This window comes from Salmo salar, chromosome 02 (assembly GCF_965601325.2).
Source record: "Salmo salar chromosome 02, fSalSal1, whole genome shotgun sequence".
In the NCBI taxonomy this organism is placed as follows: domain Eukaryota; kingdom Metazoa; phylum Chordata; class Actinopteri; order Salmoniformes; family Salmonidae; genus Salmo; species Salmo salar.
Genome location: NC_138292.1, coordinates 26,266,550 through 26,293,813, shown reverse-complemented (window position 1 = coordinate 26,293,813; position 27,264 = coordinate 26,266,550). Strand labels below are relative to the sequence as shown.

The window sequence follows — 27,264 nt, the reverse complement described above, 5'->3', positions numbered from 1 at the left end:
ATGAATCAAATTATCGGTCAACTAAGTGTTGTTCTCTATTGTGTTTACTATAAGCCAAGTTCCGTTACATTTAAGTAAGTTTGAGAGGGATAAAAGTTAAGGTTACTCGGAGCAAGCTGAAATCTCGTATACACTCGCCGCCATCTTCCAGCGCCTCTCCCATTACAGTAAAAGTTCTCACTGAGGAAATAATACCGTATCACTCCGTGATTATTTCTCCCCTTTTTCAGGTACGTTATTGATGAAAACAGAGTCATTTAAATGTAATAATTCGCTAAAATGTCAAGAGTGTTTAAGGTGTGTCTTAGTAACATCTTGAGGAAGTTAGAGTTAAGTTTGCAGAGTAATATGAGCCCTGCTTGGTTGCAGCTAAAGCTAGCTTCGTACTGAGAGTAGCTGCCATTTTATGTCGATCGTGAATGAACATGTGCGTTGCTAATAAGATATTTTGCGGTGTTATTTGTGTAAGGGTTTTTCAAACACTTTATTGACTGTTGATAAATTAAGTTATGGTTTACTGAGTTAAAACGTTGTGCTTGACAGTTATATTGAAATGAGTGTATGTTTCAGTGAATTACAGAGTATACTGTTGTGACTTGAGTAAGCCTTGTACCCTACAACACTAGCTCTTTCCTGTAGATCTGTTGTTTTGTAAAATGTGTTACTTTGGTAAAATGATTACAGTAAAAGTTCTCACTGAGGAAATAATACCGTATCACTCTCGTGATTATTTCTCCCCTTTTTCAGGGGCGTAACAGAGACACCTGTGGTATTGTGTTGTGTGATAAAACTGCACATTTTAGAGTGACATTTTATTGTCCCCAGCACAAGGTGCACCTGTGTAATGATTATGCTGTTTAATCAGCTTCTTGATATGCCACAACTGTCAGGTGAATCGATTATCTAGGCAAAGGAGAAATGATCACTAATAGGGATGTAAACAAATTTGGGCACAACATTTTTCCAAAATATGCTTTTGAGCGTATGGAAAATTGCTATGATCTTTACATGTTGAGCTTATATTTTTGTTCAGTGTAGTAGTGAGGGTTTGATGCAGTATTGTGTTACCAGGACTCTCACCTGACTGGGCGCAGGGGCTGTGTGCTATTCTCTCCCTTGTCAGGCATCTCTTCAGCAGGTTTCTCAGGGACCGGCGGTCGGACCTCACGGATCGTACACGTGTATTTGCAATGCCGCACTGGGTTCACCGTGCTCCAGTACCAGCGAGAACACCTGCGGAAAGGGGAGGAGTTGAAAGAAAGGAAGTCATACAAAACCAAGTCGTAACATGCCAATTTCTGATTCATTATTAATTATGAATTCCTGCTACTTACTGGTAACCCACTGGGAAGAGTTTTCGCTTGCTTTGCAGACAGCTCAGTCAGAATACCTAGCTTTTCAATCTGCAAAGAGCCTGAATTCAGAAAATAACAATGATTAAATGAGAAAAACCCATGACCAGTCCTGTGTCCACTGTACTGTGATTCCTGTACTCAAGTGAGCTAAAAATAACAATGTAATGTGTCGAGAAAATATACCAATCATCAAATTGATGTTTTCTGGCTCCAGTCCGGTCAAGAACTTCCTGCGAAGACTGATCCCATCAAAGTCCACGTACATTCTCCGAGTCACCTCAAACCCTTGGCCAGTGATGATCTGCAATGAACAAGAACAAATGTACACATGCGTGAGGAAACTGATTCACATGTTTCAAAAAACAACAGTCCCACTACTGAGTAGTCCCAGGAATTTACCTTGCCACTGATGAGGTCTCTGTGTTTGTAGCAGTAGACCTTCTTGTCATCCTGGAATACACAGTTGCGGGAGCGGGCACACATGAAGTGGTAGTTGCTCTGGCAGGAGGTCAAACAGCAGCCCACTGTGGCACCTGTATGGTTACAGCGCTCACAGCGCTGCGGAAACAAGAGAGACAGGTTAGATCAGTCCAGGAGGAGAGAATAGGGGTGGATAATGAGTTTGAGAGAGATGGTCATTGGACAGATACACAAACTACAGCAGCTGGAAAAACAAGAATTCACTTCACAAAAAAAGTGGAAGCCTCACAGGTACCAAATTCAACACCAATATTACCCAGTCCAGGTTCTGCAACCAATTGGCACCTGGAATTGGTCCCACCTGTCCCTCATTACCCCAAATTAGTATAAGTAGAAGTGCAGTCATTCGGGTGGTCGGGCAGACAGGCAGAGTCCTCAGAAGAACCGGAGAAGAGGACCTATTCCCGGCAGCATGCCACCCGGAGCAAGTTGAGAGCAAGGAATGAAATCCCGGGCTCATCGCTCTCTCCCTCTCTTTTGTTCATTAACCCAGGCGGTCCGAGGTTCCCCACCCGTTACCTGAGATGCCTTTCAGTTGGATTTCTCCCCTTCCCGTTCTCTCCAACCTTTATTGAAGAACTACTTTGTTTTGAGCACCACATCAGTCTCCTGCTGTCTTATTTTATTGTGAGTTTCACCTCTGACTCTGCTGGGCTGCCACAATTCATAAGCCACTTTTTCAAGATCCTGGCCATAAATGTTTATTTTCTTGCTCACATTTAGTTTCCCTTTTTGTGTCTCATGCTGCTCTGCTGAACTTACACTTTAAAACTTTCCACACCTTCTCAGGGGATGCCTTTTTCATCTGGAAAACTGCAATATAGAAAATGTAATAAAATAAAATCCCTGTTATCTTTTCTGTTTTCCTTTTAGCGCAAACAAATCTTGGAATTACTTTTTCAGAAAATATATAAGAAAATATTAACAAATCATGTTATAAGAACATTCATCAATATTTAATAAACATCCACGTAAACATTGATTCCCTCACGTTGATGACGTGAGTCTGATCGTGAACGGTCTCCCCTTGAGCTCTGGTCTGGACCATCATGGTGGCTTTGGGCTGGTTAGTGATGGATGATTGCCAGCCCCGTGGACCCTCCTGTATGGTCCCTGTGGAACCCCTGGCCTCAGCACTAGGGACCTCTTTAGCCCTTGTCAACATACTATAGGTGAGGTGCCAGATATGGGAACAAGGTTGATGGCAGGGGAGTGACTCCCAGTCATTCAATACCTAAATAAACACAAGAGCATGTCAACAACAATTCTAAAGTGGTTGGTTCGAGCCCTGAATGCTGATTGGCTGACAGCCATGGTATATCAGACCGTATACCATGAGTATGACAAAACATTTATTTTGAATGCTCTAATTACGTTGGTAACCAGTTTATAATAGCAATAACGCACCTCAGGGGTTGTTGATATACTATAGAACACAGGAACCTTTGAGTACTTGGTCTTGAAATAACCAGCAGGTGATGAGATCCCAGGTATCATTACATGTCCTACCCAAAATGAAGCATGTCAGGATCTTTGTTATGGTAAGATCTCAGGTGCATATTTTTCCAAAGCACCACCCAATCTTGGGGGTTCGGATCATAATATGGTTCAGCTCATCCCAATCTACAAAGCGAGAGAAGGCTAAAAAGGTGGAAATTAAAACCTGGACTCCTGAAGCCCTCCAGGACTGACTGGGCGGGACTGATGGACAGCGCCGATGACCTGGAAGAGGCAGCTGATACCGTCTTGGATTACCTCCGTTTGTGTGAGGATCTCGTTATTCCCAAAAGGAAAATCAACATCTTCCCCAATAATAAACCATGGGTAACTCAGGAATTAAAATAGCTCCTCAACCAGAAAAAAACAAGTGTTTAAATCAGGTGGCAGTAAAGACGAAAGGAAAAATATTTAGAGGCAATGCAAAAGCAAAATCATGAAGTGCAAGACGGCATACAAAGACAAATGAGAAAACCTTTAAAGACAAGGACAGTAGGAAAACCATCACAGGCTTCAAACCAAACAGACAATGTAGGACTGTTGAAAATGACATTGCTTTTTCAAATGATTTGAACAGTTTCTGTTGTAGGTTTGATGTGTGATTTTGCGTCGCAGCAGAAAGTGGCCTTGGACAGTATAGACAGCATACCAGTTGTTGATATACAGATCTCTGTGAATGACGTCAAGCAATACTTTCAACGTGTCAACCCACGAAAATCATATGGTCCAGACGGCGTCACCAGCAAGGCACTTAAGGCATGCGCAGACCAGCTTGCATTACCATTCCAGAAACTGTTCCAGCTGTCACTGAACAGTGGGATAGTTCCAGACTTATGGAAGAAATCACTGACTGTCCCAGTAGCTAAAAACAACAGGCCAAAAGAAAATAACGATTTACGCCCTGTAGCCCTAAACTCTGTAAATATGAAATGTATTGAAAAAATTATGAAAAAACAAATTCTGGTCTCTCCTCCCAATTAGACTCAAACCATTTTGCCTACCGTGCTTCCAGGGGTGTTGATGTGTTACTGGTCATGTTGAACAATATCTACGAACATTTAGGAAAGGCAAATAGCCTAGTGAAAATTGTATTAATTGACTTTAGTGGAATGTTTAACTCCATCCAACCCCACCTACTGGTGGATAAGCTGGTGAATTTAGGTGTCAACTCTCTACTGATCAAGTGGATAATTAGTTTCCTTGTGAACCATACTCAACAAGTGAAGTTTAACTCTGCCATCTCTACATCTAGAATGGTGAATAAGGGAGCCCCTCAAGGTTGCGTACTTTCACAGATACTGCACACGATTGTCAAGCCTCTGATGCAGCCCACATTTTACGCAAACTGAACCATTTTAATGTTGACCGCCATATCTTGCAAATGTTCTATAAATCTATCCTGCAGAGTGTGCTGTCCATTGGTCTGATATGCATTTTCGGTAACATGCGAGTGCAAGACCAAGTCAAGCTTCAGCGCTTGATTAAGGTGGCGGGAAGGATAATTGGTATAGATCAAGAATCAGCCAACCTGTACACAAATCTCATCCTCATAAAACTTCAAAGCATTTTACAGGACAGTACTCATCCCTTTCACTCAATTCAGTCACAGCAGCAGCCGGACAAGGGGAAAGACTTCTTCAAATGAAAATGAAAACAGATAGATATGTGTACTCTTATTCCAACAGCCATTAATTGTTGGTCCCTCGAGTATACAGTATGTTGGACTTTCACTTTAAATGTGTAGCTATAGCATTTTGAATGAATTCAATTGTGTAGTTTCTGTTTTAAGTACATTAACAAATTAATTTTTCCCTGATGGGATAATAAAGTTGATCTGAATCTACAGAGCAGCTGGTTATAGCTCACTGGGCACTGCCGTCTATTCCATGTTGGGTGAACGTAATTGAATTGAAACAACCAGTATGCCCAGTGGGTGGTCATTTAACCAGGCAGTCTGAGCTCATTAAAAGCTGTTTACAGATTACTGGTTCACTCATGATGACCAGAGAGAGGAGAAACTGTACACTTCCATAACTATTTTGTGACTCGAGCAAACAAAACCTTGTTGGCAGAGTCAGAGGCATGGTCATACAGTTGGAAGTCGGAAGTTTACATACACCTTAGCCAAATACATTTAAACTCAGTTTTTCACAATTCCTAACATTTAATCCTAGTAAAAAGTCCCTGTTTTAGGTCAGTTAGGATCACCCCTTTATTTTATGAATGGGAAATGTCAATAATAGTATAGAAAATGATTTATTTCAGCTTTTATTTCTTTCATCACATTCCCAGTGGGTCAACAATTTACATACACTCAATTAGTATTTGGTAGCATTGCCTTTAAATTGTTTAACTTGGGCCAAACGTTTCGGGTAGCCTTCCACAAGCTTCCCACAATAAGTTGGGTGAATTTTGGCCCATTCCTCCTGACAGAGCTGGTGTAACTGAGTCAGGATGGTAGGCCTCCTTGTTCGCACATGCTTTTTCAGTTCTGCCCACACATTTTCTATGGGATTGAGGTCAGGGCTTTGTGATGGCCACTCCAATACCTTGACTTTGTTGTCCTTAAGCCATTTTGCCACAACTTTGGAAGTATGCTTGGGGTCATTGTCCATTTCGAAGACCCATTTGTAACCAAGCTTTAACTTCCTGACTGATGTTTTGAGATGTTGCTTCAATATATCCACATAATTTCCCCCCTCATGATGCCATCTATTTTGTGAAGTGCGCCAGTACCTCCTGCAGCAAAGCACCCCCACAACATGATGCTCCCACCCCGTGCTTCACGGTTGGGATGGTGTTCTTTGGCTTGCAAGCCTCCCCCTTTTTCCTCCAAACATAACGATGGTCATTATGGCCAAACAGATCTATTTTTGTTTCATCAGACCCGAGAACATTTCTCCAAAAAGTACAATCTTTGTCCCCATGTGCAGTTGCAAACCGTAGTCTGGCTTTTTTATGATGGTTTTGGAGCAGTGGTTTCTTCCTTGCTGAGCGGCCTTTCAGGTTACGTCGATATAGGACTCGTTTTACTGTGGATATAGATACTTTTGTACCTGTTTCCTCCAGCATCTTCACAATGTCCTTTGCTGTTGTTCTGGGATTGATTTGCACTTTTCGCACCAAAGTACGTTCATCTCTAGGAGAGAGCAGGTATGATGGCTGGCTGCATGGTCCCATGGTGTTTATACTTGCGTACTATTGTTTGTACAGATTAACGTGGTACTTTCAGGCGTTTGGAAATTGCTCCCAAGGATGAACCAGACTTGGTCTACTATTTTTTTCTGAGGTCTTGGCTGATTTCTTTTGATTTCCCCATGATTTCAAGCAAAGAGGCACTGAGTTTGAAGGTAGGCCTTGAAATAGATCCACAGCTACACCTCCAATTGACTCAAATGATGTCAATTAGCCTATCAGAAGCTTCTAAACCCATGATGTCATTTTCTGGAATTTCCCAAGCTGTGAAGTGAAAGTGAAATAATCTGTCTGTAAACAATTGTTGGAAAAATTACTTATGTCATGCACAAAGTAGATGTCCTAACCGACTTGCCAAAACTATAGTTTGTTAACAAGAGATTTGTGCAGTTGTTGAAAAACAAGTGTTAATGACTGCAACCTAACTGTATGTAAACTTCCAACTTCAACTGTATATATGACTTGCCTCGTGAAATTTTGACAATCCGAAATCAAAGTAAAGGTAGCCAGGTCAGCCTGCACTCCATCCCTACAGTCCAGGTGTCAACCATCAGTAAGTGAGTCTATCTGTCTGTCACGGCAGACGTGCTTGCTTATACTATCCTTTCGTCTGGTTGGTCACAGGATGAGCAAGACATCCCTGGGATTCATGCGAACCCAATACACACATTTGTCATTACACAACTTTTAAACAATTGCGGTCAGTGAACATGGCCCTATTTCTATTACAGCATATTTGATGACTGTTATTCATATTCCATTCACCCCACTCAATGTAACATCGATAGTTTTAGGCTAGTGCAAGATACTAAAATGTTCTCTATACCCATAATGAGGTTGACACAACTTAGCCTATGAATGGAAGTTTACAACTTACAGTAGGTGCACAGGTTAAGAGAAATTTCAGTAATCAAGGTGACAGACATTGACACATTCACTACCGCTAGCTGATCTAGCTGATCAAAGCTGTATTCATTAGTCCAACAGTTGCAAATTAGAGTTTAAAATTGGACAAATTCAGGTATGTTTATCCCCGTTTTGTTCTGTTTTTCCATTTAAGTAACGTTTCAACAGAATCAGTGGAATGAATACACCCCTGATCACATGCAAATACAGTTCACTTTCATAGCAGCCACATACAAACAGCATGATCCCTTTGATTGTTGTATAATTCCTTCTCGCATCTATGCGCTCTCCTCCTCTCACCTTTTTCCCCTTCGCTTATGGACTTCAGTGCACAACACATCAGCTTTCTGTGACCAGGTGAAAAAACCTTTCCAAGCCAAACCTTCATATCATAACCGCTACACACAGCCTACATCATTGTCACCATATTAATGTCATAGTCAACATAGCTACCAGTGTACAACAAACAGTTTAGCAGTTACACCTGCGGGCCCCGGTGACAATACATTAATAAAACCAGAAGCTTACCTTGACTTCCAGTGTTGGATAGCCATAGCCAGCTAGCTAACATAGCATCGCTATCTGTTTGAGCTGGGTGTTTGAGTAGGCTAAACTAGTTAGCTGCATTTGCTAGTTAAGTGAAAGTAAAAGTTTAAAAAAATACAACAACTATAGCTAGCTCTGTATCGCGCTCTCTTGCTTGTCCTTAATTTAGGAAAATTTTTTTTTTTTTAAACTGTTCAACTATTGTCTTTTTCGTTTGAGTCAACTAACCACATTTTATACATTGTAGTGCTATCTAGCTGTAGCTTATGGTTTCAGTACTAGATTCATTCTCCTTTGATTGGGTGGACAACGTGTCAGTTCATGCTGCAAGAGCTCTGCTAGGTTGGAGGACGTCCTCCAGAAGTTGTCATCATTACTCTTCTGACTCTTCCACGTCGTCTTTGACCACCCAACAGAGGGCCAAGAGGGAGGTGAGCGTCTCCTCTGTCTATGCCAGGGGTCCAGGACAGTGTCTGAGTATGCTCTGGATTTCCGGACAGTGGCTGGAACGACCAGGCCCTGTTGACGGTTTTCCGCAGCGGGCTACAGGTGGAAGTCCAGACTGAGCTGGCCTGTCGCGATGAGGACCGTCGTCACCCATCCCAGGGATTCGGTTCTCTCCCAGGAACCTACAGTGAGACTGAGCCCATGGAGGTGGGCACGACACTCCTTCCCACAGAGGAACGTCAACGCCGCAGTCAACAGGGTCTCTGCTCCTACTGTGGGGAGTCAGACCACCCCTGGAACACCTGTCCCAAAAGGAAAACCAGGCGAGGAAGCGACAGGCCGAGGAGCGCTCCTGCACCTTCCCAGGTAGGCGTGGATGTGCCTTGCTCCTCTCTGTTCACCCAGCCTGTCCTCCTTCCTGTCACCTTCCTGGACTACCCTAGTCCTCCACTGAGTCCTGCCCTAGTGGACTCAGGTGCTGCAGGCAATTTTCTAGCCCGGTCAGTGGCCTTACAATTACGCATTCCTCTAGTCCCCTTACAACCCCCTATCCTAGTCCATGCCTTAGACAACCGTCCCAATTTCCCTCACAACCACCATGAACACTTTCCTCATTTTAGACTCTCCTGTACACCATGTAGTTTTAGGTTTTCCCCTGGTTACAGTTGCATAAACCCAGGATATCATGAACAGAGAGGAGGCTGTTGGGTTGTTCACAGGAGTGTCAGGAGAGGTGTCTCTCTGTGTCTATCTGTGCCACCTCCATGGAAATTCCAGACCAGGCCACCCACGTTCCTATCCCGGAGGAATACCGGAACCTACATTTGGCTTTTTCAAAAGACTCGTGCCTGCCCCCTCATCGCCCATGGGACTGCATTATCAACCTACTGCCTGGTTCTACCCTCCCACGGGGGCACATCTACCCTCTCTCGCATGCAGAAACCGAAGCCATGGAGGACTACGTCCAGGAGGCACTGGCCCAAGGATTCCTCCGTCCGTCCACCTCTCCGGCCTCCTTCAGCTTCTTTTTCATGAAGAAGGACGGAGGTTTCCTCCCCTGTATTGATTACTGGACACTGAATAAGGCAACAGTTAAATTCAGTTATCCCTTGCCTCTCATACCCCCTGTGATCAAACAGATGCACGGTGTTCAACACTTTACCAAATTGGATTTACGCAGTGCCTACAACCTGGTGCGCATCAAAGAGGGGGACGAATGGAAGACCGCCTTCAGCACCAGGCACTATGAATACAGGGTAATGCCCTACGGCCTGACAAATGCACCCTCTGTGTTTAAATCCTTCATTAACGATTAACATGTTGGTTTGCTGTGTAGTGGTGTACATAGACCACATCTTGGTGTACTCCACTACATGTGAGCAACATGTCTCTCATGTCAACTCTGTTTTGGAGAGGCTGATAGGGCATCACCTGTACGCCAAAGGCGGAGAAGTGAATGTTCTTTCAACAAGCGGTCTCCTTCCTGGGCTATCGGATATGCACCGCGGGAGTGGAGATGGAGCATAGAGTCAGTGCAGTATGGTCGTAGCCTGTTCCATCCAACATAAAGGCGGTGCAGCGCTTCCTAGGTTTTTCCAACTATTTCAGGCACTTCATTAGGGGTTTCAACACAGTGGTGGCCCCTCTCACCTCCCTCCTGAAGGGAGGTCCTCGGCAGCTGCTCTGGACTGAGGAGGCCAACAAAGCTTCCCGTGCGCTCAAGGAACGTTTTACGAATGCACCTGTTCTGGCTCATCCTGACCCGTCTCTGCCCTTTGTCGTGGAGGTGGACGTCTCCGAGGTTGGAGTAGAGGCTGTTCTCTCCCAATGCACTGGATCGCTGCCTTAACTCCATCCGTGTGCCTTCTACTCACGGAAGCTGTCTCCCGCGGAGTGGAACCACGATGTGGGGGATCGTGAGTTGTTGGTTGTCAAGAAGGCGCTGAAAACATAGCAGCACTGGCTGGCGGGTGCTCAACACCGATTCCTTTTTTGGACGGACCACTGGAACCTAGAGTATATTCGAGCAGCGAAGAGGCTGAACCCGCCAGGATCTAAGAATGTCAAGGCCGACACCCATTATTCCCATGTCCCACATTGTGGCTCCTGTCGTGTGGAATGTGGACGCGGACATCCATAGAGCCCTGCGACAGGAGTCCTCACCTGCCCACTGTCCCGAGGGGCGTATATCTACGTCACCTCTGATGTGCGGGACCATCTCCTCGCCTTGGCACACACAGCACCTGTGTCGGGATACCCGGGTATAGCCCGTACTATCGACTGTCTCTCCACCAAGTTTTGGTGACCCACCTTGGCCCAGGATGTCCGGGTATACGTCTCTTCGTGCACCACCTCCTTACCCGAGCAAGACACCGAGACACCTCCCCTATGGCAAAATCCACCTGCTGCCGGGTTCCCCATGACCCTGGTCCCATCTTTCCGTGGACTTTGTCACGTGGGACGTACTGGACCGTTCTCTCATTTGGGACTTCCACAGGCGTTGTCCCAACCGACCCGCACCACGTCTCCGGGGTCGTCCCCAAGGTCGGCGGCGCCCCGCTGGAGCAGCTCCTGGGGGGGGTGTGTTACTGTCACACCAGCGTTCACTTTGGTGCCCCCTTCTGTCCAGCTCAGGTGTTCGGCGTCGCCTGCTTTCTAGCTGCTGCCGAACCTGCTGCTGGCAAACGCCCTTCACTCATTTACCCCGGACTTGTCTTGTCATCATTACACACACCTGGTTCCAATCCCCACTATATCTATATATATATATAGACCACATCTTGGTGTACTCCACTACATGTGAGCAACAGGGGGAATATATATATATATATTCCCCCTGTCGTTTGTCTTTGTATATGTTTCTTGTTTTCCTGAGAGGAATCACTAGTACATTTTCCTGAGTACTTTATTATTTTGCACTTTGGGTTTCGTTCAGCTTTTATCTATGGTGCTTATAGCACCATAGCATAGCATAGTTTATTTGTATTTAGTTTAGTCACATTATTTTGTAAATTTGTAGTGTTTGCCAATCACTTGGGCTGCCAGAATTATTTGCCATACCTTTTGCCTCATCCATCTCAATTATACAATTTCTCAATTCCTCATCAATCCAAGGAGATTTGACAGTTTTTACAGTCATTTTCTTAATGGGTGCGTGCTTATTAGAAACAAGCAATTTCATAAATGTATCAAGTGCAGCGTCTGGTTGCTCCTCATTACACACCATAAACCAGCAAATATTCTTTACATCATCAACATATGAATCACTACACAACTTCTTGTATGACCTCATACACTATATTAGGCCCAGCCTTTGGTATTCCTAGATATGGCTATTATATTGTGATCACTACATCCTATGGATTTGGATACTGCTTTAAAGCAAATTTCTGCAGTATTAGTAAAGATGTGATCAATACACGTTGATGATTTAATTCCTGTGCTGTTTGTAACTAACCTGGTAGGTTGACTCATAACCTGAACCAGGTTGCAGGCACTGGTTAGTTTTTCTTGAGTGGGCAGCTTGATGATACCCTGCTTTCGACAAGTTTTATTTTACTAGCAAACAGCACTGTAGCCTACTCTATTCTACAACGAAATGGGCCACTATTCTGAGAATTGCTCTGATGACTTGGATACATTTTGGGATAAGTTGAGTAAAACATGTGTGCCGTGTCATAAACATTCACAGCATCCGATTCGACCAGGTAAGCTCGACATGCTGCAACGATTGTCTTTATTTTAAATCAAGTTTCGACGTTGCTACGTTATGTTTTTTTCCATGCACAGCGCGCACTTGTGGTCTACAAACAAATCTTATTTTCGTTCAGGGTACGAATTTAGTCCAAACTGTGGCAGGCATGATGATGGGGGAAGATCGGAAGCACCGTATCGACCGTGTGCCGCCCAGAGCTTCAATAACGGGAGCTTCGTGAAATGCCATCCCTGTCTTCGCTGCGCTCCAAATTATCAAAAGCTGTCGGAATGCAACACAACGACAGACACGCAATGCTGCGTAGCGAGGTGAGCGCAAATTCTCTCTGGGATAGCTTCAAATCTTGATATAAAACAAATGGCCATCCTTTCTTTTCCTATCTGGTGCTGAAACTGGGTGCTCTGTTTGAGTAACACTGTAAACCCTATGTCTAGGGACCAGACAGGCTGTTGGAAAGGAGCCCTGAGTACCATGGTGAGTTTCATCTATGATGATGAAGCTGATGATGCTATTTAATTAAGAGCATTTATGTGGTAGTTTTGTGAAGACCACTCAAATTTATCATGGCTGTTATTCTTCTATAGACCTAAATTACATCAATAACAGTGTCACAGTGAGGCTATTTATTCACAAATGTTTTCGATTTTGGTCAATGTCTTCCCAATAGGGCACTGAGCAAACAAACCAAAGTTATTCAATCAGGAATAACAGAGTTAATGTTGACTTCACATCAATTTCAGACTCAACAGGTCCAACGGTCAACAACCATAAGGGTCCAAGTGTCAACATCAAGTCCCACCACAGCCATACACATTGATCCAGGATTACATGATTATTCTGCAACTGCATGTAAGTTCCAACCCAAGCCCCAAATATGAGCCATTTCAGAAGTCATTTAAAAGGTACTGAGTTTGATAATACCAGTCCTTCACCATTCAAAAAGATGACTAAACTGCTTTGTTAGGATACTGCTGAACATGTCTAACTGCTCATTGTCACACTCCTGTGTTCTTTCAGGGATAGTGCTTACTGTCATCTTGGTTTTCTCTGCACTTGCATTTCTCTTATTCATCTATATTAAGAAGAGAAGGAGAAGATCAAGAGCTTTTTGCTTCAGAGGTGAGCAGGGTGATGAGCACTAGGGAGATTAAAACATGTCAAACTGTCATGCTTAATTAACGCAGACCAACTGGTTTGACACGTTTGCTTAAAACCGCTTTAACTCTTCCACTTACCTTACTCTGTGTAAAAAGCACTTATTTCCTGTCCTATGTTTGAAGGGTTGTGGTTTGACACAGATAAGGAAAATACCCACCAACGGTCACGGAGCAGTAAGACAACAGCAGCTGTCAATGAAGATGTTGCTCTGCTACAGTCAGAGACCAGGAGCCTAGAGGACATTTTGAGTGAGTTATCAAGTGCTATTACTAAGACCTACTACCAGTCTGTTATTCATTGGTATTACTAGTACCTCTACATCACTACTCTTCCATAAGTTGCAAAAAGGCTTTAGCGCGCAACTTGAATTTCAGCACAAATCTCCAATGACATTTGGCTGGTTCAACGAAATGGGTCCCTTTTGTGTATCTTTTATATTTTAAGTAGAAATTGTGCCCCATATTTAATTTTAAAAGCCTGTTATATTAAATGAAGTGCCCTTTAATGTAGACCACACGGATAATTCAATGAAGACTGAAAAGACGTTTAACTGTTCCTTTTTAAATAATTGTTTCAAAAGAAACATTGAACATCTAATAGTCAAATCATAGTGTAAAAGCAGGTGAGCTGGTTCTACTGTCAATTTTCTGGTGTTTTGTGGTGGAAAACTGAGTGGGTCAAGCAGAACACGTCAAGCCTGTTACCCAACAATTTACATTCATTTGCCCCTCCCGGTTGCACACAAGCTTCCATTCACCCTGTCAAAAATCATCAACCATGTTAGTCAACCCTGTTACTTTATTTGGCACTTAATATAGTCATTATTTTATTTAACCTCTTGAGATGGGAAATCGTGTTTTTGATTAAGTTGACCATATGCTCTTCATGACAATGTTAAAATGAGGTGAAATCAGGCTTTTCACCACACAGTTACACTACCGAAAAGGGACTCATTTCGTGGAACGACCCATTAATACTTGATTTACGCATTTGGCTCTGGATTGACACAAGTCAGCATTACAGACACGTCACTCACCTTTAGTGATATTTCCCCTCGTCTCACCAGGTCCTGACCTCCAGTCTGCACCACTGCAGACGGTTCTGGACAACCTGGATGTTCTAGAGGAGCTTGTGATCCTGCTGGACCCGGAGAGGCCTGGTGGGGTGAAGAACACCAGCCACCTAGCATCTCGCTGCTCATTCCCCGCCACCTGGATTACCTACACCTACTCCCTGAGGGAGAGCAAGAGCCCCTTGAGGGCCGTGCTGGAGGGGGTCACCACCAAGCACCCAGAGTGGACTGTAGGACACCTGGCCAGGTTGCTGAGAGAGATGGACCGGAACGACGCAGTGGCGGTGCTCACCAAGCTCAGCTTGCTTAAGGTGTTCTAGTCTGGGTGTGTTCTGTGTTGGGTCTGGAAGAGATGGCTCCATCCAGATACAACCGCAAGTCTCTACCCCCTGCCAAGGCACTGAGATAACAGGAGGGCCAGAAGGAGGCATGCTTTTCTTGGGGACCCCAAAGCCCCAAGGCAGTGATTGGGAACACTGTTCTTTTGCATTAGGGATCAAGTAAGATAATTAACTGCGATAACATGGCACTTATCACTTAAAGCAGGGACGTTAACCCCGGTGTCCTGAAAAAGAAGAGCTGCACACTCTAGGAGCTCCGATGCAAGAATATACTAACCTAATAACCAACGTTTTGACAGACAAGCTGTCTTCATCAGGTTATAATGACAAACACTGTGGGGTGACTAGTTTATATTGTGTCAAAGGACACACACAGGTGTCTGTAATCATGACCGGGTGTGGCTTGATATCATTGGTTCATTTTCAGATATAAATAGAACATACAAAAAACATGAATGGATAGCATACAATCATAGATAACATTTTGCTACATAGGCCTACAAACATTTATAATGAATAGCAAGATCACAGTAATGGCTTCAGATCAAAGTCTACGTTGAGACCGAGGGGAGCAAGGGTCTTTAAATTAAAGATCCAGGCAGCCTCTCGTTTTAACAAATTGTCGAGGTCATCCCCTCTCCTAGGGAGGGTGACGTGTTTGATGCCGATATAACGTAGGGACGAAATCGAGTGTTCATTTTTACCACAAGGACAAGTTCTATGATAAATAACTGCCTTAGTAGAGCATGTGATAACACCTTTGATTGGGATCTGTTTCCCTGTTTGGGGGTGTTTAAAGGATCTACATTTGTAAGTGACATTGTATTGAGCGCAGCTGTTACACTTGTAGTTTCCATCCAGTAGAGGTGCAAATAGACATTGTGCAGGAGTATTTTGGGGTGGTAAATCAGTTTACCAACTGATCAGAGATTTCTGCCCCGTGAAAATACCACCAAGGGAGGGTCAGAAAACACATTACCGATACTGTCATCGGATTGTAGAATGTGGTAATGTTTGTGAACGATTCCCTTAATTTGTTCAGCGCACTTTAAATGAGGGGTAGTGAGGATGCAAGAATGCTTCTTTTTGTGAGACTGTCCTTGAAAGAGATAAAGGACATTTTAATGTTTCTGCCATTCTTATCTCATTTCTGTGTTCTATACACCTATTTCTGTGTTGTACAGTCAGCCATGCAAGTGGCTGACTGTACAAATCACACCTATGAGTAGCTGCAATTTGGCAGTAGGCCCAGACCGTGTTTTGAGAACAAACGAAAGATCTCAGTTTCAAGGTATCAGCTTAGAGAAAGAAGCCTCGTGAGTTGTTGGTCTGTCATGTTATGAAACAAAACAGTAATGAATTATGCCAAATCATGCAAATATAACTAGTCTGTGTATAGCCGTATATAAGACAACGGTTGGGACTGCCCCGGCAGAGTTTTTCTGACAGACATGTACTATAGTGCATTGAGTTGGTTGGAACCTCTCCAGCACGCTGACAAATAAACAATTATTCATTTAAGATTGAGTGTCCCTGTGTAAGAAATGGTTTTGGATTTTTGTACCCCCTCTCCTTGAATTTTCTTTGCATCTCAGCCATATTTCTGTCAATCTGATTGTTTTTGATTCGACAGAATTGGGTGTAGGGCAAACTGTATTTCATGGGAAGCGGGTGAATGCTATCAGCCCTCAAACTGTTACGATCAATAGGTTTCCTGTAAAGATCAGTATATAGAACATTATCCTCACACAAAATCAGAAGATCAAGGAAACTGGTTTGATGTGTTTCAGATGGCATAGTAAATCTCAGGTGCTCAGAACAAGTGTTAAGTTCCCAATCTGGCCCTCACAATCATTATCATCTTATGTCAAACGTAATATCACCAACCAATGATATTGCTGTATTTATACATTGCATGTTATATAAATGTCATATTAGCGTTTAATTCAATTTTCAAATGATCAAGTCCAATTTGTTCAAACATCTTAACATCTTTATTAAGCAAATAACATTATAAATAAAAAAAGTGCATAGAAAAATTAAATGGGTTTAGAAATATGTATACAATTATTTACAAACTCAGGGTTTATTTGTACAAGGTAACAAAGACAAGTTCACGTCTTTAACACTTTGTTATACTTTAAAATAACCCTACCATATAGAACATACAGCTTTCTGAACCATTTCTGGGAGAGATCGTCATGGTAACTTCAGGTTTCCAACTAGTGCTTTGCATGTTTCATCGAACACACATGCCAGCTCTGCAGGACATTAAAACCAAGTTACTCTTATTATATTGTCATCATCCTCTTTTTTGCATTAGTATTCTTTCTGTCAGAACAACTGAGGTAGAATCCTGGCAAGAGGTTGGGGAGTGGAGTGGGCATAGAGAAACTTTCTGCTCTGAGCGGTGTTCCCACATCTGGTTTTAAGCGGAAAAGGAAGCATGGTTAAGGATAGCCGTAACCCTGAAAAACAGATTCATCCTGTTATTGGCAAACTAAGGGTGTTAAATGATTGACACATGGGAATACAGGCTCCATCTCACCGATTGGTCGCGCAGGCTGGTGGCCTAAGCTTTTCCTTACTGGGTAATAATTTCCAAAAGGACAGTGCTCATTTCCTTTAGATTATTATCTCTAGCTTGAAAGGTTCTCTGTAGCACGCAGATGGGAAGAACAGCGTGGACTCGCATGCTTGATATCCTCCTGTTATAAGCCCTGCCGATACTAAGGCCTGCTGTACTTTCTCCATGAAAATTCTACCAGAACAAAGAAATACAATCAAAAACAATTCAAAAATACGTGCTTTAGAACAATGTCTTGTGTAAAGGCTGAAATGTAATACACAACTGTCCTCAAACATCAAGGTTCAAATAAGAGAAAGAAGTAACAAAGTAAACAAAAAGAGGAAACGAGGGGAGGAAGATTTTCCACTAGACCACCATTTATACAAAGCACAGCTAGTTTCACCAGTCCAAAATCTGAACAGAAACATGAATAAATACAACTATTCTAGAGCTCAAGCAATCTCTTATTGTAAAGATGTGAACAACCGTGTGTACATTTGATGTCCTAATATGTCTGACTGAACTGACTGACAGCGTTGTATGACAGCAAACGTTAATGTGCTGAGTGCATTCTCTCCCTATCTGGGTTTTACACCAAGATTTGATTCTCTCTTAAAGCCATCCTACTGAGCAACATACAGTACTAGCCTAATGCTATGCTTGAGATCTCCAGTGCACAGGGGTGCTGTCAGTCCACACAGTCGGGTATATATATAGAGAGTTTATAACACATCTCTTAGTGGTGTAACATGGACAGTGTTCCACCCTTTGTGGATTGCAGAGAATGTCAGAGAGAAGTCAGTACTTTGTTAACTCCACTGAATGTTGAGAAATATGGAGTCTGGATTTTGTTAGTTCACTAAAGATGTGCAACTGTAGCAAAGAAGTAGGCCTAATATTATTGCAAAAAGGTAATCAGCATTTGTCATGATAGTAACAAAATATATTTTAAAATAAAAAAAGACGCACTGAGGTTTCCAGCTAAACTCGTCACTCTTGGATTGGGTAGTGTTTGCTACATACAAAAATGTTGAAGGGAAAGTTCTTAAAGATATGATTTAGCTGCAGCAAACTCTTTAAGGGTGACACTAACCGTTATCTAACCGTTTAACTGAACATAATGGAGGTCCCTTCCCCGGTCTGTGTGAGAGGGGAGTGGAGAATGGATAGAAAAATAGGTATTATTAGCAGGGTCTCTGACCTAGGAGCCAAAATGCCTACGGCCCATCATATCTAGCACCATGGTTCTCTTAACAGTCAACGGAAAGCAAATATGTACAACCTGACGCATGATGAGCACTGAAATATAATTTCAAATAAATAAAACAATGATTAAAGGATCAAGTAAAGATAGAGATATAGCTAAGGGATCGACTAGAGAGGATGGAACCAACATGATTATGGGTGTCGAAATTAAAACTCTCCTCTTGCCCCCCCCCCCCCCCCCCCGACAAAAAAAGATGAGGAATCTCTCCAAGTCTAGCTTTTCTGGTCCACCATTATTTCAACAGAAAGTGCTTGACGTTATGGCGTCAAGGAAAATACCTTCATGCAACAAAGAACCAGCATAACCACAAGTTGTCTGCAGCGTTCAGTTTCCTGTTCTCAAGAAAAAAAAACACGCTATAGCGGTAGCTACTTCCGCGCTCTCCTGTGGCGAACTTGCCCAACCTCTGGCAAGTGCATATCGGTTAGGAGCCAATGTGAGCTTATGGATGCATGTCCCTGTGTGGTGCTCCTCTTCCCTCTTGGTCCCCATCTCCTGGCCCTGGTTCCTCTCCCAGTCTCTTCGTAGTGGCTCATCTTCTCCTGTATTTTCTCCTCCCAACCCAGTAAAACCTTAATTTAAGGCTTTTAACCTCTTCCCCTGTTGCCTCTGCTCTCACCCCCTCCCCTAGTGCCTTGTTCCCCCTGCAGAGATTGTGGCAGTACCACATCCTCCTCCTGCCCCTAGTTGAGGAAGCGTCTGCATTTCCGGGCCCCGCAGTTGCAGTTGAGCTTGCTTGCTGGGTCTTCGATGGGGAACTTGTAGTCGTAGGTGAGCTCCTCGCCCCGGTAGATCTTGCGCAGGGCGAAGATGACGATGTGCTTCTGACCCTCCACGTTGATGACGCGCGAGTAGCAGTTGGGCTCGCACGAGTGGTTGATGAAGCGCGCCGCATTGCCATGCATGGTGGCGTCCACCACGTCAAAGTCATCGATACGGAACATGTAGCAGCCGATACCCTGTGGAGGAAGGAGGGAAAAGAGACAGGGGGCTTAATATGTGTTTCTTAAACTATGTTGGTATCAATAACATTTATTCATTCAAGCCCACAATTAGTGGACTTAAAAAAAGTCCAACTAAGATCGTTGGGACAAACCATAGGGCTTATGTCGTCTCAAACACACTCTGGACTGATTGATCTCACCTTGCCATCGTAATACTTCTCTCGCTTGTCTGTGAGCACTGAGCGAATGACGATGCCGGCATACTCGATGACCATCTCCTGAGCATCGATGTTCCTCTTGCAGAACAGACCTCGGCCGTGGATAGCAGACCTACACCAGAGAGATGTCAGAAGAGGTTCAAGTATGAACAACAGTTTCCATAGCTAATCTCCTTGGCTATTAAAAGGATGCAATGGATCACATTATTTTTATTATTTGATCCTGAGTCAATGGAAATTCATGTTACTCATTTTGCAGCAGAATAACAGAATAGCAGGAAAGGGAGAAGCAGGAAATATAAACCATGCCTCAGTCCCTAGTTTGCTGTGATAGCTGTAGAGCAGTGGTTCTCAAACTTTCTATAGTCCCGTACCCCTCCAAACATTCAACCTCCAGCTGCATACCCTCGCTAGCATCAGGGTCAGAGCACTCTCAGATGTTGTTTTTTGCAATCATTGTAAGCCTGCCACACACACACACACACACACACACACGATACATTTTTTAAACATAAGAATCAGTGTGAGCTTTTGTCACAACGCGGCTCGTGGTAAGTGACAAAGAGCTCTTATAGGACCATGGCACAAATAATAATAATAATCAATAATTTCTCTTTATTTAACCATCTTGCATATAAAACCTTATTTGTTCATCAAAAATGGTGAATACCTCACCACAGGTTAATGAGAAGGGTGTGCTTGAAAGGATGCACATAACTCTGCAATGTTGGGTTGTATTGGAGAGTCTCAGTCTTAAATCATTTTCCAGTCTCTGCCTGTATTTAGTTCATGCTAGTGAGGGCCGAGAATCCACTCTCACATAGGTACGTGGTTGCAAAGGGCATCAGTGTCTTAACAGCGTGGTTTGCCAAGGAAGGATACTCTGAGCGCAGCCCAATCCAGAAATCTGGCAGTGGCTTCTGATTAAATTCAATTTACACAGAACCGCTTGTTGCAATTTCGATTTCTCTTGTTCAGATATCAGTAAGTAGACTGGAGGCAGGGCATGAAAGGGATAACAAATCCAGTTATTTGTGTCATCCGTTTCGGGAAAGTACCTTCGTAATTGCACACCCAACTCACTCAGGTGCTTCGCTATATCACATTTGACATTGTCCATAAGCTTGAGTTCATTCGCACACAAAAAAAAAAATCATACAATGATGGAAAGACCTTTGTGTTGTCCTTGTTAATGCAGACAGAGAAGAGCTCCAACTTCTTTATCATAGCCTCAATTTTGTCCAGCACATTGAATATAGTCACAGAGAGTCCCTGTAATCCTAGATTCAGGCGAGAAAAAACATTTCCCAGATAGGCCAGTCGTGTGCGAAACTCGTCATCATGCAAGCGGTCAGACAAGTGAAAATTATGGTCAGTAAAGAAAACATTAAGCTCGTGTCAATACTTTCCCCCTTGATAACCAGCGCACTTCTGCATGTTGTAAAAGTGTTACTTGGTCGCTGCCCATATCATTGCATAGTGCAGAAAATACACGAGAGTTCAGGGGCCTTGCTTTAACAAAGTTCACCGTTTTCACGGTAGTGTCCAAAACGTCTTCAAGCTGTCAGGCATTCCCTTGGCAGCAAGAGCCTCTCGGTGGACGCTGCAATGAGCAACTGCTCGCACGAGTGTTATCACTCCACTGTGTCTCCCTGTCATGGCTTTTGCACCACCAGTACAGATAACAACATGAGCAGCAGCTACGTTTGGCTACATACGGACCGTTAGTGGAATTCCCGTGAGAAAGTAACGGTTAATGTGATTGGATGTTAATCATTTCACTAGGCTACCTGTATTTGACATTGTGTTATTTTACAGAACACTAGATGGTTTCATTTTATTTTTGGCAGTGAAACGAGGCTACTCAGGCGACAAAAAAACCTTACCCAAATGTATAGCCCCGTTGAAAAATATAAATGGACTGTTTGAAAATGTGGGGCAGAAAAGGGAACCACATTTTTATTTGGCGTACCCCCGTACCCCAGTTTGGGAATACCTGCTGTAGAGAACCACAGTGACTGCTTCCTGTCCAGACAGACTGCAAATGACCTATTGTGGGGTCAGTTTGCACCCCACTGAGAAACGCATGAGCTCTTTAGCCCAGAATCATGATCATAGCCACAGGCTCTGTCCATAGTATTGGCTTTGACCAGGACTAGATGTGTGCTGACCTGTACACGCCTACAGCCTCCTTAGATGTCCTCTCCAGATGTCTAAAGCGCATGGCCATGGGGAGCTCCAAGCTAGTGGCACGTCTAGGAGAAAAGGCATAAGCAGAGAAGATGAGCTTCTGACCTTTCACGTTGAACTCTTGGAAAAGAGTCACTAGAGACTCTAAGACACAAGAGGGTAGAACACATTTGTAACATTTCTTGTTTGGGGGAAATAGTTGCAGAAATGACGGAATGGTTTAGTCCAACCACAAAGATCACTTTAGGGGAGTTACAAATACAGGAATGGACAACATTTCAATAGTGAATTAGTCACAGCTTTGAAAACGATTGTGTAAACCTGTAGTTGTACAGCTGGCTCCTTTGTTACTCATCAGACCGAACGAATACATTGATATGTCTACCAACTTATAAATGGATCATTTGTTGATGTGAAAGTTGTTTTTCAAAGGAACAACATTTGCAGCCATGTACAACAAGTTCTAAGAATGTTCCGCTAGACAAGATCTTTCATGGACTAGCTACTGCAGTATTTAAGCCAAAGTTTCCTTTTTTAAGATGTTAGCATTTAGCTAGCTTCCTTTGCGATGGCCAGCATTCTGTAATCTGACCTTGTGGATTTGAGTGGGACTTCATCCTCCTCCTCATCGTAGGGGTTGATGTCAGGGAGCTGGCGGTGCTGGGAAGCCAGGAAGTTGAACATGTCGAAGGTGGACTTCCTGTAAGAGAAGACAGGAACAAGGCGTTATGTTACATTTTACAGTATGCAGACTTTCTTTATCATAGTTATTTTTTGCCCAGCACTGGTGTAGAATTTGGGATGTGGACATCATACAGGTCTTATTTCCAGCTTACTCCGACTGTGGAGTTGGAGATGACTCACATCGAAACACAACAACCACAGACATCCTTTGTTCCGACAAACCTGACAGCTGTCTACATTCAAAACAGACATTTCACCAATACTCCACACAGAGAGACTAGCTTTCACTGAAGTTGAAAACCACCTACAGACGGGAAAACCCAGATTCACTAGACATTTGCTAGACAGTGGTATGGGTTGACCAACTGCAAGGTCAGGACAAAATAATGCCGGTTCCCACCATTACACTTGTGGTGATTTACCAAGTCTCAGAAATTTCCAAATGAATACATTTGTATTTATTAAACTTCTTCCAAACTATGACTAATGATTAGGGTTGCACATTTTGGGGAATATTCAGAAGTGGAAACTTTCCATGGGAATTAACGGGAATATATGATTATTAACGGAAATACACTACCGTTCAAAAGTTTGGGGTCACTTAGAAATGTCCTTGCTTTTTAAAGAAAAAATGTGCTTTTGTCCATTAAAATAACATCAAATTGATTAGAAATACAGTGTAGACATTGTTAATATGTTGTAAATGACTATTGTAGGTGGAAATGGCTGATCTTTTATGGAATATCTACATAGGCGTAAGAGGCCCATTATCAGCAACCATCACTCCTGTGTTCCAATGGCACGTTGTGTTAGCTAATCCAAGTTTATCATTTTAAAAGACTAATTGATCATTAGAAAACCCTTTTGCAATTAATTATGTTAGCACAGCTGAGAACTGTTGTTCTGATTAAAGAAGCAATACAACTGGCCTTTGGACTAGCTGAGTATCTGGAGCGTCAGCATTTGTGGGTTCGATTACAGGCTCAAAATGGCCAGAAACAAAGAACTTCCTTCTGACACTCGTCAATCTATTCTTGTTCTGAGAAATGATGGCTATTCCATGCGAGAAATTGCCAAGAAACTGAAGATCTGGTACAATGCTGTGTACTACTCCCTTCACAGAACAGCGCAAACTGGCTCTAACCAGAAAAGAAAGAGGAGTGGGAGGCCCCGGTGCACAACTGAGCAAGAGGACAAGTACATTAGTGTCTCTAGTTTGAGAAACAGACGCCTCACAAGTCCTCAAATGGCAGCTTCAATAAATGGTACCCGAAAAACACCAGTCTCAACGTCAGCAGTAAAGAGGCGACTCCGGGATGCTGGCCTTCTAGGCAGAGGACCTCTTGCTCAGTTGTGCACTGGGGCCTCCCACTCTTTCTATTCAACAGTCATTTACAACATTAACAATGTATTTCTGATCAATTTGATGTTATTTTAATGGACCAATTGTTTTTGCTTTTCTTTCAAAAACAAGGACATTTCAAAGTGACCACAAAACTTTGAACAGTAGTGTATATGCAAATTAATATTAATACCATCCTGATGTCCTAGCCATGTCTGAATCCTGGCTTAGGAAGGCCACCAAAAATTCTGAAATTTCCATCCCCAACTACAACATTTTCCGCCAAGATAGAACTGCCAAAGGGAGTGGAGTTGCAATCCACTGTCTGCAGAGTTCTGTCATGCTATCTAGGTCTGTGCCCAAACAGTTCGAGCTTCTACTTTTAAAAATCCACCTTTCTAGAAATAAGTCTCACTGTTGCCACTTGTTAAAGACCCCCCTCAGCCCCCAGCTGTGCCCTGGACATCATGTGAATGAATTGCCCCCCATTTATCTTCAGAGTTCGTAATGTTAGGTGACCTAAACTGGGATATGCTTAACATACCGGCCGTCCTACAATCTAAGGTAGATGCCGTCAATCTCACACAAATGATCAAGGCACCTACCAGGTACAACCCTAAATCTGTAAACACGGGCACCCTCATATATATCATCCTGAACAACCTGCCCTCTAAATACACCTCTGCTGTCTTCAACCAGGATCTCAACAATCACTGCCTCATTGCCAGCGTCCGTAATGGGTCCACGGTCAGACGACCACCCCTCACCACTGTCAAACGCTCCCTAAAACACTTCAACAAGCAGGCCTTTCTAATCGACCTGGCCCGGGTATCCTGGAAGGATATTGACCTCATTCCGTCAATAGACGATGCCTGGTTATTCTTTAAAAGTGCTTTCCTCACCATCTTAAATAAGCATGCCCCATTAATTTTTAAAAAAACTAAGAACAGATATAGCCCTTGCTTCACTCCAGACTTGAATGCCCTTGACCAGCACAAAAACATCCTGTGGCGTGCTGCATTAGCATCAAATAGCCCTTGTGATACGCAACTTTTCAAGGAAGTTAGGAACCAATATACACAGGCAGTTAAGGAAAGCAAAGGCTAGCTTTTTCAAACAGAAATTTGCATCCTGTAACACAAACTCCAAAAAGTTCTGGGACACTAAAGTCCATGGAGAATAAGAGCACCTCCTCCCAGCTGCACTGAGGCTAGGAAACACTGTCACCACCAATAAATCTACGTTAATCTAGAATTTCAATAAGCATTTTTCTACGGCTGGCCATGCTTTCCACCTGCCAACTCCTACCCCGGTCAACAGCTCTGCACCCCCCACAGCAACTTGCCCAAGCCTCCCCCATTTCTCCTTAACCCAAATTCAGATAGCTGATGTTCTGAAAGCGATGCAAGATTTGGACCCCTACAGATCAGCTGGGCTATACAATCTGGACCCTCTCCTTCTAAAATTATCCGCCGCAATTGTTGCAACCCCTATTACACCTCTCTTTCGTATCGTCTGAGATCCCTAAAGTTGAAAGCTGCCGCGGTCATCCCCCTCTTCAAAGGGGGAGACACTGTAGAACTAAATACAAACAGTTACAGGCCTATATCTATCCTACCCTGCCTTTCTAAAGTCTTCGAAAGCCAAGTTAACAAATAGATCACCGACCATTTTGAATCCCACCGTACCTTCTCCGCTATGCAATCTGGTTTCCGAGCTGATCATGGATGCACCTCAACAATGCTCAAGGTCCTAAACGATGTAACCGTCATCGATAAAAGACAATACTGTGCAGCCTTCTTTATTTCACCACTTTGACCCATTTATTGCTTTACCTCACTAATCTTACTACATTTGCACACACTGTATATAGATGTTTCTATTGTGTTGACAGTAGGTTTGTTTATCCCATGTGTAACTCTGTGTTGTTTGTGTCGCACTGCTTTGCTTTATCTTGGCCAGGTCGCAGATGTAAATGAGAACTTGTTTGATGTTTTTTTGCATACATCATCCAGGAGGATCCTCTTGATGGGGCTGTCCATATGGCCATTTCTTGGAGAGACTCCTTCCCCTCCAGGAGACTGTCAAATATGACAACACCACCATCCCAACGGGTGTTGCTGGGCAGCTTCGATGTGGTGCTCTTATTCTTCTCACTTTGCTTGTTGAGGTAGATTGCTGCTATAACTTGATGACCCTTCACATACCTAACCATTTCCTTGGCTCTCTTGTAGAGTGTATCCATTGTTTTCAGTGCCATGATGTCATTGAGGAGCAGATTCAAAGCATGAGCAGCACAGCCTATGGGTGTGATGTGAGGGTAAGACTCCTCCACTTTAGACCAAGCAGCCTTCATGTTTGCAGCATTGTCTGTCACAGGTGCAAATACCTTCTGTGGTCCAAGGTCATTGATGACTGCCTTCAGCTCATATGCAATGTTGAGACCAGTGTGTCTGTTGTCCCATGTGTCTGTGCTCTTGTAGAATACTGGTTGAGGGGTGGAGATGTAGTTAACCTGTTATGGTTAGGGGGCAGTATTTTCACGGCCGGATAAAAAACGTACCCGATTTAATCTGATTATTACTCCTGCCCAGAAACTAGAATATGCATATAATTATTAGCTTTGGATAGAAAACACTCCAAAGTTTCTAAAACTGTTTGAATGGTGTCTGAGTATAACAGAACTCATTTGGCAGGCCAAAACCTGAGAAGATTCCATGCAGGAAGTGCCCTGTCTGACAATTTCTTGGCCTTCTTGATTAGCTCTATCCAATACAGGGGATCTCTGCTGTTACGTGACACTTCCTACGGCTCCCATGGTCTCTCAGAAGGCGGCAAAAAGCTGAATCGTGGCTTTGCAGGCTCTGGCTGAAAAACATTAGCGCGTTTGGATAGTGGCTGGTCACAGTACTGTGAGACTCAGGCTCGTGCACGAGTTGACTCCATGTTTTATCTTTGAACGAAAACCACCACTCCCGGTCGGAATATTATCGCTTTTTTACGAGAAAAATTGCATAAAAATTGATTTTAAACAGCGGTTGACATGCTTCGAAATACGGTAATGGAATATTTAGAAATGTTTTGTCACGAAATGTGTCGTGCGCGTGACCCTTCGTCACCCTTGGATAGTGTCTTGAACGCACGAACAAAACGCCGCTATTTGGATATAACAATGGATTATTTTGAACCAAACCAACATTTGTTATTGAAGTAGCAGTCCTGGGAGTGCATTCTGACGAAGAACACCAAAGGTAATCAAACTTTTCTAGTAGTAAATCGGAGTTTGGTGAAGGCTAAACTTGCTGGGTGTCTAAATAGCTAGCCCTGTGATGCCGGGC

At 43.3% G+C, this 27,264-nt stretch overlaps 2 protein-coding genes across 3 annotated transcripts in view; one reads left to right on the top strand and one right to left on the bottom strand.

The window, feature by feature from the left end:
* The first annotated feature begins 12,192 nt into the window (after window positions 1-12,192).
* Window positions 12,193-16,334, top strand: LOC106578310 (uncharacterized). The gene is made up of 5 exons (XM_082961429.1): window positions 12,193-12,615; window positions 12,882-12,990; window positions 13,159-13,260; window positions 13,422-13,547; window positions 14,366-16,334. Exons 1-5 carry the CDS (start codon window positions 12,568-12,570, stop codon window positions 14,689-14,691), a joined length of 711 nt encoding a protein of 236 aa, XP_082817555.1. The 5' UTR covers window positions 12,193-12,567; the 3' UTR covers window positions 14,692-16,334.
* Window positions 16,335-16,683: 349 nt separating this feature from the next.
* Window positions 16,684-27,264, bottom strand: part of kmt2bb (lysine (K)-specific methyltransferase 2Bb) — an 86,638-nt gene continuing 76,057 nt past the window's right edge. For both annotated transcript variants that reach the window (XM_045701009.2, XM_014156395.3), the window contains exons 31-34: window positions 22,493-22,600; window positions 21,882-21,965; window positions 19,693-19,822; window positions 16,684-19,507 (exon numbers count right to left, since the gene is read on the bottom strand). In XM_045701009.2, the coding sequence (XP_045556965.2) occupies window positions 19,232-19,507; window positions 19,693-19,822; window positions 21,882-21,965; window positions 22,493-22,600 (598 nt within the window). In that variant the 3' untranslated portion in view covers window positions 16,684-19,231. The remainder of the gene's footprint in view (window positions 19,508-19,692; window positions 19,823-21,881; window positions 21,966-22,492; window positions 22,601-27,264) is intronic.

What these genes read in the sequence shown, in the direction of transcription:
- LOC106578310 (XM_082961429.1), top strand. Translation starts at nt 12,568, where the DNA reads ATGTCTAGGGACCAGACAGGCTGTTGGAAAGGAGCCCTGAGTACCATG. An exon ending in TGATTATTCTGCAACTGCAT is followed by an intron (nt 12,991 to 13,158) that starts GTAAGTTCCAAC and finishes GTGTTCTTTCAG; the next exon opens with GGATAGTGCTTACTGTCATC. An exon ending in GAGCCTAGAGGACATTTTGA is followed by an intron (nt 13,548 to 14,365) that starts GTGAGTTATCAA and finishes TCGTCTCACCAG; the next exon opens with GTCCTGACCTCCAGTCTGCA.